At 39.0% G+C, this 22,700-nt stretch overlaps 1 protein-coding gene across 1 annotated transcript; it reads left to right on the plus strand.

The window, feature by feature from the left end:
• Positions 1-276: 276 nt before the first annotated feature.
• LOC112052785 (RNA polymerase-associated protein CTR9 homolog) lies at positions 277-18,841 on the plus strand. The gene is made up of 19 exons (XM_024092005.2): positions 277-444; positions 542-640; positions 835-1,074; positions 1,685-1,953; positions 3,123-3,318; positions 4,563-4,790; positions 5,102-5,308; positions 5,848-6,002; positions 7,153-7,323; positions 8,129-8,343; positions 9,222-9,379; positions 10,254-10,382; positions 11,538-11,800; positions 12,060-12,234; positions 12,751-13,055; positions 14,293-14,419; positions 14,848-15,098; positions 15,520-15,810; positions 16,317-18,841. The coding sequence occupies exons 1-19, from the start codon at positions 409-411 to the stop codon at positions 16,501-16,503; spliced, it is 3,702 nt and encodes a 1,233-aa protein (XP_023947773.2). The 5' UTR covers positions 277-408; the 3' UTR covers positions 16,504-18,841.
• The last annotated feature ends 3,859 nt before the right edge of the window (positions 18,842-22,700 follow it).

Consider the following 22,700-nt stretch of genomic DNA (forward strand, 5'->3'; position numbering starts at 1 on the left):
TTTCAAATGAACCAAATTAATAAATAAAGTTACCGGTTTTTTTCATCAGTCATAGTCTGTGCTGTGATTTGTGGTGGAATGGATGTCGGAAATATTATCTGTTGATTGGCTGTTGATCACTTTCGTAAATTGACCTTAGGTATTTTATCTAAGCTTTCGTAGTATCTATTAATCTGTGATCAGTTCTGATCTGTTAATCTGTGGTTATGAACATAGATTCTCCTAAGTCTATGGCTCTATGGTTCTGTAATTCTGTATTTTAATCTGCGATTTTTTTTTCTGTGTTTCACGCACGAACTGTGTTGTGGATGTGTTTGTGTTGTAAAATAAGATTTAGAGAAATACTGATATATTTAATCATGATGATTTATATTTGACCAAGTGAACAGTGAAATAAAATCCCTCACAATGTCGCTCGAAATCCCGTTGATGAGCACCGACGAGGTGAACTACTTTGCCAAATTTTTGTGAAGTGAACGGCGCGATTTTTGTTTCGTTTTGAATGTCAATCTCGTAACCATTTTTCTTGTGCTATAAACAGGTGATAGAGCTTGATCCTGAGCAGCTTCCGTCCGGAGATGAAGTGCTTAGTATATTACAACAGGAACGCTCTCAACTCAACGTTTGGATCAATGTCGCCGTAAGTATTTACAATAACCTACAAACGATCGCTAATTCTCTATAATCCTATAATTCTGTTGATAAATTCCACCATAGTCATCAATATTTAAATACCTGCTTACTATTAAAAGTCTAGTTCTCCAGCGTCCTCACAAGTTGTTAGTATGTAAGTTTGTTTGTCCATGTATGTACTTGCAAGTGCTTTTATTTCAGCTCGCTTATTATAAACAAAAGAAAATCGATGACTTCCTCAAAATATTGGAGGCGTCCCGTGTGGACGCCAACATCGACTATCGGGACTTCGAACGGGACCAAATGCGAGCCCTTGATATGCTGGCGGCATACTATGTGCAAGAGGCGAATAAGGAGAAGGTCAAAGATAAAAAGAAAGAACTGTTCACAAAGGCTACATTACTTTATACTATGGCTGATAAGATTATCATGTATGATCAGGTAAATATGATACACATTCTTATTTCATACAATTACACCCAACAAGGATACAACCAAATAAAACAGACACAGTAACAAATAAACACAGGTGCCCTTATCTCTGTTTTTAAAAAAGAATATTTGCTATATCTTTTTTTTTTTTAAATTTGACCAATATTCCCATTCCCCTCCAACTAGTCGGGAAAGACTGTATTAGGAGTGGGTACACCAATAGACCAACGGGGCGGGGATCGAACCACCACCCCTCGATGATGCGTCCGACCACTTTTACCGTTAAGCTATTGAGGCTGTGTAGCAATCTCTTCTAGGAAACCTTAGGATCACAAGAGCTACTACTAAGCTTATTTCTGCATCCAAGATGCTGCTGTTCCAATTAGAATGGTATGGTTTCCAATGAAAAATGATAATTTCTTAAAATGCACAACTGAAAAGTTGGAGATGCATGCCTCGGACTGGATTCGAACCCACACCCTACAGAATTGGAGGCAGAGGTAATCATCAATTTTCATAGAGATCTTAAAAACCATGGAAGGTTTTAGAATATTACCATTGTATTTATGATAATGTGACATTTATTTAAAACTAATTAATGTAAATTGTATTTTTGTAGAATCATTTACTCGGACGAGCATACTTCTGCCTTCTGGAAGGTGACAAAATGGGTCAAGCTGACACACAATTTAACTTTGTACTCAACCAGTCACCTAACAATGTGCCCTCATTGCTCGGTAAAGCTTGTATAGCATTTAACAGAAAGGACTATAGAGGAGCATTAGCATTCTATAAGAAGGCCTTGAGAACAAATCCAAATAGTCCAGCAGCGTTGCGCCTTGGAATGGGACATTGTTTCATGAAATTGAATAACCAGGACAAAGCCAGGTAAATGTTTTTTTAATAATAGGTATTTTTTAACTTGAAAGTAAACTTTGATTATAACAAAAAAAATTAAAAAGTCAATGACTATATAAAGTATTTTATGAATTATGATGATTTTTTATTGTTATACAAAATGAACTGATGAACTGCAAACAAACTTAAAAATATGTATGTAAATTTGAAAAAAATATGTACTCATTTATGTCAAAGCATAATCAGAACATTTGGTAAATCCGTTTTTGTCTCATTACCACCAAAACATTATCTTAATGCCGTCTTGACCATATATGGTATAACTAAACTATGCACAAAAATTAAGGGAGCAGAAAAAAAATCCAAATTTTTGGGGGATTTTCAACAGGCTGTAACTTATACAAAAATGGTCGTACAGCAAAAAAATAAAAAGCAAATTGTAGCTCTAAGTGTTTAGTTTTTGGATCTGAGTTTGAAAATTTTTTTTTGAAAATATTTTTCGAGTAATCATAAGAAAACCACCGACAAGACAAAATGATCTTTTTCCATTCAAACATCGATATCTCAGCGAGAAATGCTCGTATCGAGATTTAAAAAAACGAAATTAAATCTGAATAAACAAGCTATCCGGTCCATATGGAGGTTGAGTCGAAAAAATTTTTTCCACGTCCGTAGATTAAAAAAAAAAAACCAAAAAAAAATTTTCAAACTCAGATCCAAAAACTAAACACTTAGAGCTACAATTTGCTTTTTATTTTTTTGCTGTACGACCATTTTTGTATAAGTTACAGCCTGTTGAAAATCCCCCAAAAATTTGGATTTTTTTTCTGCTCCCTTAATTTTTGTGCATAGTATATAAAAATAAATATCACCATTATAAATATCATCATCATCATCATTATCAACCCATATATGCTGAGCTTTTCTCCTCTCGGAATGAGAGGGGTTAGGCCAATAATCCACCACTTGGACACACACACAGATTGGCAGACTTCACACATACAGAAAATTAAGAAAATTCTCTGCTATGCAGATTTCCTTTACTGTTTTTAGATATGTGATATTTAATTTCTTAAAATGCACACAACTGAAAAATTTAAGGTGCATGCCTTGGACCGGATTTAAACACACACTCTCCGGAATCTAAGGCACAGGTCATATCCACTGGGCTGTCACGGCTCTTTAATATTTGTTTCTAGAATGGCGTTTGAAAGAGCCCTACAGTTGGACCCACAATGTGTGGGTGCATTGGTGGGCCTCTCCATACTGAAGCTGAACCTACAGGAGAGTGAGTCCAACAAGATCGCTGTCATCATGTTGTCAAAAGCCTATGCTATTGATCCAAAAAATCCCATGGTTTTGAACCACTTGGCCAATCATTTCTTCTTCAAAAAGGTAAGGTACTTTTGTTGAACACCATTTTTGCTTTTAGTTTTATTCAAAAATAAAATAATGAAACATTTAAAAATATTTTCTTTTCGTAAAATACCAAATGTTTCCTGTGCCGCTAACATGCGACCAACGATAATCTCGGGAAGTAATTTCAAAGTAATTTCTCGGGAAAAAATTCAACAAATGGCAGCGCAAGGGGCATCACCACTATCTCTTTGATCGCATCAGTACGAAAGAGATGGGACTGGAACAACTTCGACGACATTGGAGATTCGATGAAATGTTGTCTATAATTCTCTTCATTAGTTGCATGTTAGTGCCACTGGTCCACTAAAACAGCAGACATGCATTGCAATTGAGACACATAGAAAGCATAACACAGTATGCTAAAAACCACAAACACTGGTTTAATTTCATTATGTGTATATGTTCATTATATAATGTTTATTATATCTGATGTAAGATGTTCTTTGTTATTTAATGATTAAAGATCGAATAAGATAATTCATAATAGCTTCCTAAAGTAGAAATGATGATGACGTTTTAATTAATATTGTAAATATTGTAAATTTTCTTGATTTTGACATTTTAATTATTTTATTATTACTGTAAATTTTTGATTAATTTTCTTAGATTTAAGTGTAGTATAATCTTTTACTTTAAATTTTTAACTGGACTCTGCATTGTTGTGAATGCCTGTAAAAGATGGCTCCAGTAGTCCAAGAATTTTGTAACTGATATATCTAATGTTTTCTACTGTCATCTATACTTATAATAAATCTGTAGAGAGGTCAATTGTGTACATGAAATATTTTTCCAAAATAATTATCAGAGGGTGATTAGTGATCGATACTGATGCCAAAAATGCAATCAGTATAATTGTTGTCTGTCTGTCTGTACGTTCGTAATAGAAACATAAACAACTCGACGGATTTTAACGAAACTTGGTACAATTGTTCTTCATACTTTTGGGCAGGTTATAGTATACTTTTCATCATGCTACCATCAATAGGAGCAGAGCAGTGAAGGGAAATGTTGGGAAAACGGGAGAAGTTACTCCATATTTTAAGCTTCCGTGTTCCATATTTTAAGCTTCCGTGTTCCGTCGCGTGTACAGCCTTAGGGGTAGGATAGGGTAAGGTAGGGTAGGGATAGATGAAAGTTTACATCGACTTTAACGCGGACGAAGTCGCGGGCGTCCGCTAGTTTTAAATAAATAAATAAATATGAGTACTTTTTTGTACCAGGATTACAGCAAAGTGCAGCACCTAGCGCTGCACGCGTTCCACAACACGGAGAACGAGGCGATGCGCGCCGAGAGCTGCCACCACCTGGCGCGCGCCTTCCACGCGCAGGGCGACTGCGTGCAGGCCTTCCAGTACTACTACCAGGCCACGCAGTTCGCGCCGCCCAACTTCGTGTTGCCGCACTACGGGCTCGGACAGATGTACATCTACAGGGGCGACACGGAGAATGTAAGTTGAACCACGAGTACTATTAGTAGAAAGCTATATTGTCAGCTATATACATAGGCTATATTTTATCCCTGTATTTTCATGATAACAGTATCTACTTGTACGCTGGTGAAACTGTGGGGGGTCTGCTGGTAAAATACAAAACAATACGCCTTTAATGCGCCCACAAGATATCCCAAAAAGGCAACGAAGAGATCGATATTTTCGATTTGGCCGCTAGTCGAGCTAGATTCATTGACAAATATTCCTTTATTTTTATGAGATATATTGCTCACGCATCTTACACCAGGTTACTGACTATTTTTATGCAGGCAGCACAATGCTTCGAGAAGGTTCTCAAGGCCCAACCCGGGAACTACGAAACGATGAAGATCCTCGGTTCCCTGTACGCCAACTCGCCGTCACAGTTGCAGCGCGACATCGCGCGCCAGCATCTGAAGAAGGTCACCGAGCAGTTCCCTGAAGATGTGGAGGCTTGGATCGAGCTGGCCCAGATATTGGAACAAAACGACTTGCAAGTAAGTCATTATAATTATCATTAACAGGACGTCTTATTTTAGGCATATTCCTCTTGCATGAACTTTCAAAAACAACTATCTCTAGCTGCCAGCATCCAGCAGTTATCTATAACATGCTTGATATCTATGGTCATCAAATAGGGGGTCGACTAATATTGCTATTGGGTGCGGGATCATTATTATCATCATCAGCTGATGGACGTCCACTGCTGGACATAGGTCTCTTGCATGGACTTCCAAACACAACAGTCTCGAGCCACCAGCAACCTGCGGCTCCCTGCAACCTGCTTGATGTCCTCGGTTCACCTAGGGAGGGTCGACCAAAACTGCTTTACGGTGTAGGATCGCTCTTCGAGCAGCTTGGGATTCCATCGTCTGTTTTGAACAGGAATCAACAACTGTTTTGAATAAGACTGGCGTCTGGCGTCTCCCGACCGCACAATTTTTTTGGTTAAAAACTGATTGTAATTTTTTCCTACTGCGTTATAAAACCCCAAAAAATTTCAAGATCTCAGTACCTAAGTAAATAACTTTCACAGGGCTCTTTGAACGCGTATTCGACCGCAATGAAGATCCTCAAAGAGAACGTGAACGCGGACATCCCAGCGGAGATACTCAACAACGTGGCGGCGCTGCACTACCGCCTCGGGAACCTGCCTGAAGCCAAGAAGTACCTAGAAGAGGCGCTGGAGAGGTGAGTTGTTGCTTTACTTTGAAAATTTTTGCTGTGAATTTTTTTTCATATACCACTTAAGTCAATTCAAAAAGAAGGGTTAATATTTAAGCAAGGACATTAAAAAAATTATAATATTATAGGAGACATGACGTCTCACAGGCTACTACTATCAAACTTCATTTTTGTCATGAAATTATTTTGAATGTTTCAAAATTGCCTTCTGAATAAATTCTAATTCTTTATCCTCATAATTGTTATTTGTTACTTGACACAGACAGGTAACTGTGGACTGAGGTGAGACCTCCCTTAAATAAAACAATATACCGAAGGCGAAGTTTAAATACCGCTTTTTCTTTCGTACCAACAATCGATTTACGACCAAAAAACGTCCCCACTCAATGAGTGCTTAAACAACTTCTTGGCACTCAATTCAAGTAGTCGCATTTGCAAATTCAATCTCAAACTCAATCCTTAAGGTTGGATTTGTTCTGAATTTAGGATGTTATTGAATATTGGACTATATTTAAACGCCTTTAGGTATAATTCTCTTTACCAATAATTCTAAAACTGTCAAAGCAAAATTGGCTAGTTTTTAAGTTTATTATAAGAGGTCAATTGGTACCAACGCAACAACTTCACCATTATTGGTCAAAAAGTTTCATCTCAATGGGTCGTGTTCACATGTTAAAACTACTCTAAAATATGTGCAGCGGATCAACATGTATGTTCTCATAATTTTCTCGTATGAATTGAATGTCTTCAAGTGTCCAAGGAAAATTCTGTTGCATGTCTTGCATGTCTTGCATGATGTGGATAGAGCCGCGATAACCTCTGCCTCCGATTCCGGAGAGTGGTTTCGAATCCAGCCTAGGGCATGCACCTCCAACTTTTCAGTTGTGAGCATTTTAAGAAATTAAATATCACGCGTCTCAAACGGTGAAGGAAAACATCGTGAGGAAACCTGCATACCAGAGAATTTTCTTAATTCTCTGCGTGTGTGAAGTCTGCCAATCCGCATTGGGCCAGCGTGGTGGACTATTGGCCTAACCCCTCTCATTCTGAGAGGAGCCTCCAGCTCAGCAGTGAGCCAAATATGGGTTTATAATGATGATGATGTGGATGTCTTCAAGTTTCAAAAATCTTTTTTTGAAAATTGTGTTGTGTCCAGGGAGAAGGTGGACGCGGAGACGCTGGACGCGCAGTACTACAACTCGATCGCCGTCACCAGCATGTACAACCTGGCGCGGCTCAGCGAGGCGCTGTGCGTCTACAACAAGGCGGAGAAACTCTACAAGGACATCCTGAAGGAGCACCCTAACTACATTGACTGTTATTTGAGGTTATAGTGAGCTTATAATTAACTAGCATACTGAAGGAATACGGGGATAAAATATAGCAGTCACTGGTTGGAACAAACTGTCCAAGCAAAAAACGCCAAAGTGCGCAAACTGCGCACCTCGCGCGACTGAATTCGCCCGATTTTATGAACACAATACATAAGTACACCACAGCGGCGAAGAGTTCATACAGGCCGATTCCTGCGGGTTACCTTTTAATAATCCATACATGTTCATTATTGTAATGAATATACAATGTATGTATGAATGAGAAACTTGAGTTTGTAATGAAGCGGTATGAATTTCCTTTTCTTTCGGACGGCTTACCTTCGTCAAAATTCCATCCTTCTCCACTGGTACACCACTATATAGGAGCAGTGCAGGGAAATGTCGGGAAAACGGGAAAAGTTCCATCTGGAATGGTGAGGGGTCGGTCAACACTGCACTTTCTAGTGCGAGGTCGCCATTTCAGCACCTTGAGACCCCAACGTGTTCGAACTTGGGAAATTCACATAAAATTAAAGTTTTGTCCAAACTCCTCAGACACAAAAGTTTTCGAACAGTACTTAGAGTGTTGTCAGTGATGACCTATGGTTTCGAGACTTGATCGCTAATAAATAAAACCCTATAATACTCAGGGCTAATTCCAACCCTGTATCTTCAAAGTGAGGACTTTTTTTTTTGCAAAATATATCTTTGAGGCAATCTGAAATCTTGTATTAATAAATATTTAAAGAGTAAATAAAAGAAGCTGGTTTATTTAGTTGGGGCTTTGCCTTTTTTGCTGTAACCTGTGTTGATCCTCAGGTTGGGCTGCATGGCCCGCGACAAGGGTCAAATCTACGAGGCGTCGGATTGGTTCAAGGAGGCTCTGAAGGTGAACATCGAGCACCCCGACACGTGGTCGTTGCTAGGCAACCTCCACCTGGCGCAGCAGGAGTGGGGGCCGGGACAGAAGAAGTTCGAGAGGATCCTGCAGAACTCCTCCACTTCTAGTGACGCGTATTCGCTCATCGCTTTGGGTGAGCACTATTTGATTTTAATTTTCATTCATTCATTCATTAGCAACCCATATTCTGCTCACTGTTGAGCACGAGTTTCTTCTCAGAATGGGAGGGGTTAAGCCAATAGTCTACCACGCTGGCCCAATGCGATTGGCATACTTCACACACCTAGAGAATTAAGAAAATTCTTTGGTATACAGGTTTCTTCGACTTCCTCGACTTCGTCGTGAAATGCGATTTTTATTGATTGACAAATACGCCTCTCTCTCATTTCGAGATATGACATTGACACATACAAAGCGTACAGGTGAGATCGCAGTTGAGGGCTAAGAGCGATGGCCTATTAGCGTGTTACGTAACGTTGCGACGTTGCATCGTTTTCCATATATTTAAAACTAGCAGACGCCACGTGGTGTCACTCGCGTGGTTCCCGTTCCTGTATATTTTAAGCGACGGACAGCATCATACCAGAGACAGCAAAATATGTTCAAAAATTCAAAATTCATTTATTTCAAGTTTACAAGCACTTTTGATTTGTCAGTTGACTATTTGTAAATAATTCTACCATCGGTTCGGAAGGCAGATTCTGACTGGCAAGAAACTCAACAGTAATTCTTTTAAAAAAATCATACATTTTTATAATATACAATTCATGACAACATTACAATTTCTAATAGTTTTACTTCCTATGTAAAGGTGGAAGTTGATCCAACGGCCTCCAAACATCTTTATCATTAAGGGATATTTGTTGCCCTCTAATGCTGAGTGACGTGGTTCGTCATCGCATGGCCGTTGTAGCATACATGCATGCGTGGATCCGTTGCATCGTCGCCAACGCACTAATGACGCATCGCCCTGACTGGTCATTGAATATTAAAAAAATGATGTGTTGCTAGGCAACGTTTGGCTGCAGACGCTTCACCAGCCGTGCCGCGAGAAGGAGCGCGAGAAGCGGCACCAGGAGCGCGCGCTGGCCATGTACAAGCAGGTGCTGAAGAACGACCCCAAGAACATCTGGGCCGCCAACGGCATCGGCTGCGTGCTGGCGCACAAGGTGACTTCGGCTTCTACCTCTTTTGTTTTTGCCTCCTATTTCAACCCAGTGACGTAATATAGAATAGGCTACTTGCCTCTTTTGTAAACAGTGTTTTAACTAAATTATGGAAGTATTATGCTATATTTTATTTTGTCTCGTCAATAATAACCAGTAAAAAATTTTATATAAATGAAAAAATATCTACGTAAAATTTTTGCCGCCGAAACACAACACACTAGCAAGTGACGTCATTCATAGAGATAACAGGGTGATTGGCGTTTGCAGTGATTTGATATATCACGTCAGTCGTCACCGCAAGCGCCAATCACAAACCGATGCTTTGTAGCGAATGACGTCACAGTTTATGATTGACGTTTGGGGTTTTTTTTAAATTTTAATTTAAGATATAACAATTATTTAACATATCGATACTCTCGCCAAACTGTACAGGCAGTTAACGCTTATTATTCTAGTTATTATTTAAAAGTAATTGCTAAATCTAATTTTAAGAAGATAATTAAAACTAAAGTAACCTAAGAATTTAATTTAAAATGAAATAATAAAAAAAAATTACAAAAGGTGCAAAACAATTTCTATAAAGTAAATCCGTCAGTGATGGGGTCCCCAAGGAAAACTTTCTTTAATTTCTTCTGGACTCCTTCACTGATCTCCCTTTCTTTTTTGAGCCACTCAATTTTATTATATATTTCGGGCACCATGTAGCCGGTAGTTCTTTCACCATAGTAGTTATTCGCTCTTGACGTGATAAAAATACAATTTTGTTTTATAAAAATATTACAATAACGAGATTATTTTCACAAATAAAAATGTGATTAGAGTTTCAACATCGCCTTAAGGAGTGAGTAATAAAAGTGCAATGACTTGTGTGCAGGGCTGCATCATCGAGGCGCGCGACATCTTCGCGCAGGTGCGCGAGGCGACGGCCGACTTCCCCGACGTGTGGATGAACATCGCGCACATCTACGTTGAGCAGAAGCAGTACATCAACGCCATACAGATGGTAATGACATTCGCCATATTATTCCTTTCTTTTTTTTTGTGTGCTTGTTCAACTTTCAATAGTTTGTGTATAAAACTACACGTGTGTATAGTGTGATTTAAATTTATACTTGTGTGTAGTGTATAAACATGAAAATTTATTGGTGTTAAATATTTTCGATATATAAATTTACCTCATCACAAAAAAAAAACCCCCCCGCCACCCCCAAAAAAAAACGACGGAAAATTTTGTTGGTGAATTTTGAATTTGGGTGTGATACAAGTCCATAGCTAATTAGTCTATGCCCGGATCCTATTCTATTTACTTGGTTGAGTACACCCCGGAACTCTAAATCGCTTGGCGGTACGTCTTTGTCGGTAGGGTGGCAACTAGCCACGGCCGAAGTCTCCCACCAGCCAATTCTGGACCAATTAGGAAAACCTCAATCGGCCTGCCACGGAGATCGTCAAACCTAACTAGCTGGTCCCGCGTGGTTCCTGTTCCCGTAGAAATACGGGGATAATAATAGCCTATAGCCTTCCACGATAAGTGAGCTATCTCACACTGAAATAATTTTTCAAATCGGATCAGTAGTTCCTGAGATTAGCACGTTCAAACAAACAAACTCTTCAGGTTTATAATATTAGTATAGATATACCTTGATAACCACTAACGAATAGAGTTATGAGACAGTGTCTAATTAGTTGTGGACCTGACTTGTTAAATGTACCCTGTCCAAGTATAAGATCAATGATCTAACGCGTTAGAATCGATGTTTTGTTGTTATAGTCGTTTTCTTTGTGTAAAGCTGCCTAAAAATGCCGGTCTGTGCATTTGATTGGTGTAAAAAGCAGTCCAGAACTTCCTAGTTTATTAAAATAAAAACAATATCTAAAAGTATAGATTCTTAGAGCGGAATACCAAAACATCAATCAAGTAATCGAATATTCTGAATGATGTGCTTGTTAAAGTTTCATTACTTTGTGTATAAAACTACACGTATGTATAATGTGATTTAAATTTATAGTTGTGTATAGTGCAAAGTGTTGGCGAATTTGGGTGTGATACAAGTCCATAGTTAATTAGTCTATGCTCGGATCCTATTCTATTTACTTGGTTGAGTACACCCCGTCACATTCTCGCACCGCCTCGCTCGCTCACTCAATGTTGTTACAGTACGAGAACTGCATCCGCAAGTTCCGCATGCAGCACGACGTGGAGTGGCTGACGTGGCTGGCGCGCGCGCAGACGTTCGCCGGCCGCGCGCGCGCCGCACGCACCGCGCTGCTGAAGGCGCGCCGCGTGGCGCCGCACGACCCCTTCCTGCTGTACAACACGGCGCTGGCGCTGCGCCGCCTCGCCGCGCACGTGCTCAAGGACGAGCGCTCCGAGCTCAAGGTGGTGCTGCGCGCCGTGCACGAGCTGCACGTGTCGCACAAGTGAGTGTGCACCCCTCGTGACCCCCCCCCCCCTCCTGTGACGAGTCCAACGTAGTCTACGCCGGCAGCTGGCTTCTCGAATGTTCCCGGAATGTGGGAGTGTTGGAATCCTCATTGAGCGTTTTGGTTCCGTACACTCCGTTACAACATAAATAATTCGTGAAGTGTAAATTAAAAAGTGATGCGAAAACATTATACTAAAAGCACCACTCTGACCAGGCTGGACCCTGGCACTATAACACACGACGTCTCTTTGCAGATACTTCACGCGCCTTTCGAATGTGGAGGGTGCAGGAGCGGCCGCGGGCGCGGCCGTGGGAGCGGGAGCGGGCGCGGGAGCGGAGGCGGAGCGCGCGGAGGGCGGCGAGCGGCGCGAGTCGTCGGCCAATGCCGCCTCGCTGGAAGCGCGCACGTGTGCTGACTTGCTGTCGCAGGTAAGTTGCGTCTTTATAAAATACACCTACCCTACCCTACCCTACCCCTACCCTACCTCTATCCTACCTCTACTCTATGTCCGTATAGAGTAATACTCCTGCATTTTCAGCCAAATCGGTCCACCTGATGTTATAATTAGTGTAACGCCAATCATAAACTGTAACGTCATTCGCTACAAGGCATCGGTTTGTGATTGGCGCTTACGGTCACGTGATATATCACATCGCTGAAAAACGCCAATCACGCTGTTATCTCTATAAATGACGTCACTTGCTAATGTGTTGTGTTTCGGCGGCAAAAATTGTACGTAGATATTTTTGCATTTATATAAATTTTTTTACTAGTTATTGTTGACGGGACAAAATAAAATATAGCATCAAATACTTCCATAATTCAGTTTAAACACTGTTTACAAAAGAGGCAAAAGTAGTCTATGACTGAATGTGTGAATCTGTGTAACTGAAGGACCATTTTGGACCAATGGCAGATCGTGTATGTTTGTTGTGTGTGTGCAGGCGCAATGGCACGTAACGCGAGCGCGCCGCCAGCACCAGGAGGAGCTGGAGCTGCGCGACCGGCAGCGCGAGCAGCGCGAAGCCTTCCGCCGCCAGCAGGAGGACGAGCGCAAGCGGCGCGAGGAGCAGCACGCCAAGAGCACGGTGGAGATGTCGCAGAAGCGGCTCGAGTACAAAGAGAAGACGAAGAACGCTTTGTTGTTTGCCGACATGCCGGTCGAGGGCAAGAGCAAGGGTCGCGGGCGGCGGCGCGACGAGTACGTGTCCGACTCGGCCAGTGAACCCGATAGACCGCGCGAGGAGGGGTATGTATAATTTCACATAATGCTTGATAGCGTGGGAAGTAACGAGGGAATTGGGCAGGGAAGTTTTGTGACCTCTTAAATCGCGAATATTCGCCCGAGTATTTCCGCGAGTAATGCAGCGCGAGGAGCATAATGTGGCGGTCGGGTTATGTATATATAAAAGTTTGGTTAGTTGTTGTCTTAAACAGTAATTAATAACATTATATAGTACTGTTAGTACAGTACTATATAATGTTCAAGTTCAAATTACACTGTAAGTTGCATTATAAAGACTGATTACCGAAGTAAAACTTCTTTGCAGCGCTTGACTTTGGGAGTAAGTGAATACGTGAAAAAGTGTGGCGAGGCTTTGATGCGTGCTGCCATCTACATGCATAGTGGAACAGTGTTTTGTTATGTTAAACTACCAGTAGATGGCGTTCTTAGAGAACTTTGAAACAATCCCTTTTTGTACACTTCAAGAACCTGTCGCGATGCAGTTATGGCAAATTCTCATAGACGGTGTTTTGCTTTTTAACGCACACTGGTTTTTGTTAGTTCCAAATCTGCTAATCTTCGAATTAGTTAAAAACGGTTTGCCCAGCTTTTTGACACATTAACAGAGCTGCTGTACAAGCCGGTGCTTCGTGTAGAATAGTTTTGTTACTATAACTAATTTTGACGGCATCCGTGGCGCAGTGGTATGCGCGGTGGATTTACAAGACGGAAGTCCAGGTCTAGCTGGTGGGAGGCTTCGGCCGTGGCTAATTATACCACCCTACCGGCAAAGACGTGCCGCCACGCGATTTAGTTGTCGATGTCGTCTAGAAACGAAAGGGGTGTGGATTTTCATCTTCCTACTAACAAGTTAGCCCGCTTCCTTCTTCTTAGCACTTACTTATTAGATCATCATCACTTACCATCAGGTGAGATTGCAGTCACGGGCTAACTTGTAAAAGAATAATGAAAAAAATAAGTGTGTGTCAGCTCCGACGCACGAATGGAGTTTACTCTTTCAGATCGACTGTCTAAATAGTTGTATGTTGTCCCACAGCATACATTATGTACGTCTTAATACCTACGCCTGAAAAGTGAAAGGTGCGCAGAATAGGTTGCGCACAAAAAAAATGTAACACTGTCATTCGTTCATCGAATTTTACTGACCATATTTCTTTCATACCGGGGGCTATAATATATGAAAAATCGATTCTTAAGGAGTAAATTCCAATAAAAAAAATTTTATTAACTCGGTCCCCAGCCGCGAGCCGAAGCAACGCAAGCGCAAGCGCGAGGCGGGAGAGGGGCGCAAGGGCGGGCGCAGCAAGAAGCGCGACCGCGGCAGCAACAGCGACAGCGACGCGCCGCGCAAGAAGGGACGCAAGAAGGTACGTCACACCACGTGATGACAGTTTGTCTGTTTGTCAGCACTATTTGTTTTTTAGTCGAGTTTTTCTATCTATTTTTTATTATTCAAGTAGAGTCTACTATATCTAGGGCTTTCTATCGTATTCAGACAGTTAGGGTGGCCGCTCACTGACAATTTTTATTTGGCCGATAGTTGGACGACTTTATAAGAAGAAAATAAAACAGACCAGACAAAAAAAAGCGCTATTGTCTGGACTGTCAGCTAGTGGATATACAGAAATGGCTGGTATAAACAACACTATTGAACAATCAATAATACATTGTATCTACTTTAAGAATACCTATACCTAAAGCTATAAAGGCACCAAGTGCGTCTAGAATGACAAATAGCCCACAACAATGACATTCTTTTTATTTTAAGGACTAAATATATATTTTTATATTACAGGGAGAGAAGGGCATCGGGCGCCGCGAGAAAGCAAAGATGGCGGACGACAAGCTCAGTCAGAAACAGCGGGCGAAGATTGTCTCCAAGGAGACGATCTCGTCGTCGGACTCCGACTCGGACGCCGGCGGCCGCAAGTCGCGTAGCCGCAGCCGTAGCCGCAGTGGCAGCCGCAGCCGCAGCGGGAGTCGCAGCCGCAGCCCGCCAGCCAACAAGGGCCGCAAGAGAATCATGTCCGCGTCGGATAGTGACAAGTATGTATTACTAGGTACTTTACATGAATAATCTCACCTTAAATTGGAATGTGTGGGACTTATGATTTGTTTAACCGACTAGCGGTCAAGCTTCGCTTTGACTGTTCACTTCTTCCCTGTCCTAACTCTACACTACTCTAACCCTATCTTACCCCCCCCTACTTCTACCTCACCCCTACCTCTGCCCTACCCCTATCCCTATACTGTTAAACATTTGTATGGGAAATAGAAAAGAGTTGGTTTTCTTCTCACCTTTTAAACCTTCACGAACACTTTAAGTTAAGATAAGATAAAAGCCGTTCTCGAGTTTTAGCAAGACTAACGAACAGCAATTCATTTTTACATAGGTACATAGATTGAGTTACAATATGAATATCACAGATACAAGTATCTTATATTCGAATTTCTGTACTTTTTTCAGATCTCGTTCCAAATCGCGCAGCCGATCCCGTTCCGGATCAGCCAAAAGTCGCTCCAGATCCAAAAGCCGCTCGAGATCAAAGAGCGGATCTCGTTCCAAGAGCCGATCAAGATCTAAAAGCCGATCCAAATCTAAATCCAAGAGTCGATCCAGGTCAAAAAGCCATTCAAGATCAAAGAGCAGATCCAGGTCGAAAAGCCGATCAAAGTCTAAAAGTCGGTCGAGATCGAAAAGCCGGTCGAGGTCTAAAAGCGGATCCAGATCGAAAAGTCGTTCACGATCTCGCTCAAGGTATGTTTACCTTGATTTTATATTTGAATAATTAATTTCATTTAATTATTTTAGTGATTAATGAAGATTTAAGTATACCTAGGTAATAGGTAGGTTTTACACAATTTTTGTCGTAGACAATGTGACGGGCGTCCGCTAGTAAATTTAATAAATTTATATTTTTTCCTTTTTGAAGTTTCCTTCTTTACGCACTTGGGGAGTAAGTTGGTGAATGCGTTACGAAAAGTGTGATCGGGGTGCGCTTTCAAGATGCGTGCTGCACCTACAGGCATTTCACTATAATATAATATCTAAATATAATATAAGCACGGTGTTATTTTAAACTACCAGTAGATGGCGTTCTTAAAGAACTTCGAAACAATCCCATTTTGTACACGTCAATTACCTGTTACAATGCAGTTACGCTTGATTCTCATAGATGGCGCTTTGTTTATTATGTTTGAAAGAAGTTTTATTTCAGGTGTAAAACACTATTCTTTTTATAATGTTAGTCTTCTATTTTCCAGATCGAAAAGCCGCTCCCGCTCAAAGTCGAAGAGCGCGTCGCGTTCCCGCTCGCGCTCCAAAAGCTCCCGCAGTCGCTCCGGCTCCCGCTCTCGGTCCGGCTCTCGCTCGCGGTCCGGGTCGCGCGCGTCCCGCCCGGCCACGCCCGAGTCTAGGAAGTCGGTCTCGGCTAGCGAGGACGAGAATTAGCTACTGCTTACTTCTATACGCTTAGTCCATCAACTCGCACTAGAGCAGCGTGGTCAAACCTTTATATCCCTCTCCTTTAACACGTTCGCTGCGGGACGAGGTCCATTGACCTCGTATGTCTAGTGTTTTCAAGAGTTACGAGGTCGATTGACCTCGTACCGCACCAGAGGAAACTACAGAAAAATCAGTGCCGCAGCGAAAGTGTTAAGGAGCAAGTCCTGGCTTTGTATTGGGCCTGTAAAATGGGCTGATAATGATGTATGTGTATGCTTATATATACGCTTTGTAATCTGTCGGCATACTGTTAAACTACATTGTTGAAGGAAAACTTCTTTACGCTTCACTTGGGGAGTTGCTGAATGCGCTACAAAAAATGTAATCCGTCGAGGTTTTTTTAAAGATGTTTGCTGCCATCTACAGATATAATGGAACAGTGTATAATATTTTTTATTTAATACACTTTATTTGTACACCACAAAAATAAAAGAAAACAAGCAAAACAGAAACACAAGAAAAAGTAGAATACAAAAGGCGGCCTTATCGCTTAGTAGCGATCTCTTCCAGGCAACCTTAGGCTTAGGAACTTATTAGGACAACTGTAGGTGGTGTGTACGTAATAATATTGTACATATACATACATACAAATAACTACACACTAATACATAAACCATAATACACAAATTATATAATAATTATAAATATTATAAAATAAACTAGTATATAAATATATCATTATAAATAAATATATCATAAAATAAACTAGTATATAAATATTTTAAACTACCAGTAGATGGCGTTTTTAGAGAACTTTGAAACAATCCCTTTTTGTACACTTCAAGAGCCTGTTGCGATGCAAGCCTAAGGCTCATAGATGGCGTTTTGATTTTTTATATATGAAAGAAGTTTTACTTCAGTTGTGTGGTGTAAATTAAACTCGTTTTTTTTTTGATTCTCATTAAGGGAAACTTATTGTTATTTATTTCCATGACCCAACCACATAGGCTAGGCACTACATGTAAGCAGATATATTGTCCAACGTAGAGAGCGGGCATTACTCTTTTTTTCGATCATTGTTGAGCTCGACACGTGTTATTACAGTGTCCATGTATAATCATCTTATACATGTCTAGTCCATGTATAGTTCTCTTTTTTATGAAATGCGATAGACACTTTCTATCTGTCGATATACTTATCTGTCTACGACTGTCATGTTGAATTATATACACATGTAGGGCTGATTAAATCTGTTTGGTTTAATCTTTTAACTAATCTACATATGTTTAGTAACTCACTGACAAATTACGAAGGTCTTTGAAAAGTTTACTATCATGTTCTCTGCGGAAATGCCATTATTAGAATTTCAGTTTAGGCGTTAGAAGATCCATGTATACTAATGACGTCATTCTAAGTACGTTCCATGTATATTGTATGTAAAAAAACCTTCACTTTTGGCCAGGACACTAAAATGCAATGCATTTGTAGGATCAAATTTAACACCATTTAAAGGACTCATCAGTTTTGACGTCAGAAATTGCGGTTGTAAAGCGTCTTAGAAGATTGAAGGTCTTGCAAATAGGTTGACAATGAGTATGCTGTTCTCGGGTATTATTTGTGTCAATTAATTTTCGACTTTATTTCAATGCTAGTAACGTCTGTAATCGTTTGACAGTGACACATGTACCTACTGTGGTGCCTTGTCAAGTGAGTGTTACACGATTTTAAAGTTTGAATCGGCAGCCAGTTTAATGTTTACCTTTGCGGTATTTAAGTTTGTTTTGTGTTTCTCAAAATACATATATTTTCTTTTACCCTGCGAATTTCACGTTAACGTGTTCGTAAAATGTTTATTTTACAATAACAAAAGAAAATTTAATACTTGGGCTTTTTACCGTCGCCCTTCAATAAATGCAATGCTCTATGGCAGTTAACTTTACGGCAAACCTTCGCTAGAGACCTAAAAAGTTCTCGTAAAAAAAATTATATCTTAAACAGGGATTTTCGGTTAACTTGTGTTACCTACATTAAAGTTTAATTATGTAAAAATAGATTGCTGTTCTTTAGTCTAAATACTTTCAGACTTTAGTTTCTTAAAGTCGCGACTTTAAGAAGAGACTTTGGTTTCTTGTCGCAAACGAAACAATTTTGTACTAATATTTTACTAACACGTTAGCAAATATAAATTAGAATGTAACTCTTCATTTAGTTTATAATATGACATGTCTATCAGATTTATTTTCCTTTTTACTCTTCACCTTGTATCATATACTATTGTGAAATATATTATAACTACTTATTCTGTAATTTGTAAGATAATAAAGATACTTATTACAAACGAAAATTTGTTTATTATTAAAGACCGTAGTCTGTTTAGTTCTAACTACTGTTACTGTTCTACTATTATGGAAAAATAAAATGGGAAAAAAACAATGCAGATTAGACTGGTAGAACTTGCCAATTTGAAAAGAGTTACTAAGGGTTCATTTACACGAGCGGCAACTGGTACCGACGACAGCAGTCGACTGCAGCTGCCGCTCGTGTAAATGAATATTAACATGTCGAAGTGAAGCTAGTGGCAATGGGCAGGTGATGGTTTGAAGAGCAGATGAACGTTACGGTCCCAAGATGGCGACCCCGCACCGTAAAGCGCAGTGTTGGTCGACCCCCCACTAGGTGGGAGAGGACATCAAGTTTTGCTGGGAGCCACAGAATGCTGGCGGCTCGAGACCGTTTTGTTTGGAAGTCCATGTCCAGCAGTGGACGTCCATCGGCTGATGATGATGATGGATGATGATTGTTAGATACCCATAGACTAGTACTTATGGTATCGTACTGTAACGCTAAACCGCTTGGCGACAAGTCTGCTCATAAATTAACTATGACGTGTCTGCTATTATGTAAAAAAATAGGGAAACAGGGTAAAAAATAAGTGAAATTCGCGTATGTATTTGAAAACATTGTATATTTCCTGAGCCTAGACAGTAAGAGATATACAGTAAAATTATATATTTCTGTAACATGAACACCATTTGTATCCGATACGAATGAAAGAAAAAAAATATATAATCAAATCCATTCGTCGTCAATTCACATGTGGCACATTGACCACAGTTTAGTAAATGTACAGTACGCAAACATGTTTCTTTCTTTCGATTGTATTTGAACTGCAAATCAATTATTTGAAATTAAAATAGTTACTACTTCAATACATTTGGTATTTAAAAACGTGACATCGTTAAAATCTGATTAAAACTGTGTTTACTACACTATAAGTTTCATACACCATCACTTCGACATGCAAAATATTCAATCGTAGATATCCCCCTGACTTTTTTTTAAAATACTTCAATCAAAGTAATGACTATAACTCTAGCCGGACAGAAATGTGGTGTAAAATTTTTACCGTATGTACTTTTTACTTATTTGTTAATAGACAATTGATTTTAATTTTTTTTACATTATTTTACATGCCATTTTACATGTAATTTTAGCAAAGTTATTGGTTGATATTCAACAGACAGAGGTCTTTTATAAATATAAATATCTTATAAATCAGTGAGTAACAATTCGTCGGTCGCCGGTAGATTTCTTGCGATTGGTTAGTTGCATAACTGCCAAAGCGAAGCTTGACTGGGTCCGCTAGTACATAAGACAGTAATTTTATACAAATCAATGTGTAATTACTAATTACGCATCACAGTAAGCCAATAGCCATATCTACGATTGAATCTATTTTCACAATAAAGTTAGTGTTATAACCGCATTATTTAAATACACTAACAGACCACAGATCTTGTATAACGCCTACTATACAACACAAGCGTCGACACAACCATACGGTTTTGGAAGATCAAAACATACACATCACATACCTACCTAGGTACTTACATTTACAAGTAGATATTTACAATCAAATCCTTTCTCAATTTCAATAATTTTGGTTAACAGACCACAGTATAGTAAGTGTGCAGTTGGGAATAGGCCTCATAACGTGGTTATTTTATGTATTGTTTTTTAATAAATAAATCTCGTCATAGTTATTATTTTAAGTAGAATAATACTAAAATGTATTCTTATATTTAAGCCGCATTGTCACATAACATCAAATGCGATCGCAGTCAAAGGTTTACTAGTCAAAAGAAAAATAAATGCACATTTACATCAACTGTAAATTTTAAATCGTAATACGCACACGTGTAATGTTAACACAATGAAACATCGATTCTATAGATGCAATTTGTATGAACACGTTTGATCATGATCATATATTTTTGACCTGGTCTGAGATTGTGTCACAATGATCACGAGCGTCATACTAATAAACAGTTACAAATATACATGTTTCTAATAAATTAATTATGTAATAACGTAACAATTTCTCTAATTAAGAACTTCCGACAAGTAACGTCAGTTTGCTAGAAATCTTATATACGTCCAGAAAGACTTAGGGCCGGCACACACCTGAACCATTGCGTGCACGATAGCTCGTGCTTGACCGATTGAAGTTGATCAGGCGTATGGAGAAGCCTTAATATAATATTTTGTATAGTATTTCTACTTTCAGAATACAGTTTACAAGTAGTAGTAAAGGTTTTCTGCTGTGTTGGCGTTCCTTTACACACACAAAGGCATTAGTGCTCTTAACACACTACTACATCCAGCAATTTTTACAAAGCTGGACATTAACAAATACGCTGCGGCTCGACTGATATGCGCCGGCCTTAATATAACACAGTCTAGAATATAAACGGTATATTCATACAAAACAAACAGATGTCGTTTCGACTAAAATTTGTATTTATTTTCGCATTTTTTAACAATTTATGTATTTAACATAAATTGTTTTTTTTTCAATATTTTAATAATGATTATCTTAAGATTAAATAAACATTTGAGACATTTTTTAAAAACATTAATATAATTAAATTGCATTAACAAAATACAGGTACTTCAGCTTAGCTAAGATGCTGTTTTATTTTAAAACATTTTAAATTAAAACTTCCATAAATATAATAATATAATAACGTTTTTAGTAAAGTATTGAGATCACTCTGGTTTTTCCACAAAATTATATTTTCATATTTGTTGTGGGAATTCCCAAAAATAAATGCACAACTGTTTCACAGATCCATTAACAAATATATTTATACACATTTTACATTTTAAGAGAAAAGTATTAAGGTTTTAGGAATATCAATAAAGAATAATATCACAAAAAAATATCATGAGCTCGTTCGCGTGACGCCGCAAAATCAAATACATTGTAAAGAATAATTCTGAAATATTAGTTTTCCTTAACAACTAATTAGAAACTATTTTTAAAATTCCATATAAACACTTTCTAAGCCTAATGTATTCTAGATTAAAAATTGAGTAAAAATTCGAGTATGGCAGTTTTCGTTTTCTCGTCAATATAATTGTATATTATATTATAGTCAATACAATAAAATATCTACTAAAAACCAAAAACAAATAAGCGAGATCGCAAAAATAATAATATACATACAATTTGTTGACTGAGATTTATACTCTGTGGTAATATGTATGTACATTGTATTAAAAAAAATGTTTAATTTTTTTATATCTATGTATGTAAAATTCATGAAACTTTGTAATATGTAATGGAATAATTATATTGTTATGCATTATGGTCAAACGTGCGCTAACTGACTAGGCAATATACCTATAAGTCTAATCATTATACTATTTATATGGAAAATACAATGTGAAATAGAATTTGTATGAGTTTATTCGCTGAAAAGTACGCACAGAAACTATTCGGTTGTTTGTTTTATATGGTGAATAAATATTATGACCTAACAAATGAACTAACTAAAAATGGCTATGTAGTTAGTCTGTACGCCGTAGAAGTAGGTGCGAGAGGATTACCAGCAAAATCTCTCTATAACTTGCTTAAAGACCTTGGCCTCTCTAGAAGTGCAGCTAGTTCTATATTGGAACGAGTATCCAAAGCTGATCTAATAGGATCTTACCAAATTTGGAAAGGTAGGGAGAACAACACGAGCAGAGAAGGGGAGTGTTGATCGATCGTCAAGGAATTCCTTAACCCTACATCCAGTAGTCACAAGTCCTGGACTTTGCTTGGTGTTTTTCTTTCTACCACGCGATGGACCCGGCACCTGCACGGTGAATCCATGGAATGCTAAGATATTCGTCTCTGAAACTGCGGCACCTTAGGT

The sequence above is a fragment of the Bicyclus anynana genome, chromosome 13 (genome assembly GCF_947172395.1).
Source record: "Bicyclus anynana chromosome 13, ilBicAnyn1.1, whole genome shotgun sequence".
Lineage (NCBI taxonomy): Eukaryota > Metazoa > Arthropoda > Insecta > Lepidoptera > Nymphalidae > Bicyclus > Bicyclus anynana.

Excerpts from the sequence above, each read along its gene's own strand:
- LOC112052785 (XM_024092005.2), top strand. The coding sequence starts at position 409 with ATGTCGCTCGAAATCCCGTTGATGAGCACCGACGAG. Across the intron at positions 1,075-1,684 it reads AGATTATCATGTATGATCAG|AATCATTTACTCGGACGAGC; the intron begins GTAAATATGATA and ends GTATTTTTGTAG. Across the intron at positions 3,319-4,562 it reads ATCATTTCTTCTTCAAAAAG|GATTACAGCAAAGTGCAGCA; the intron begins GTAAGGTACTTT and ends TTTTTGTACCAG.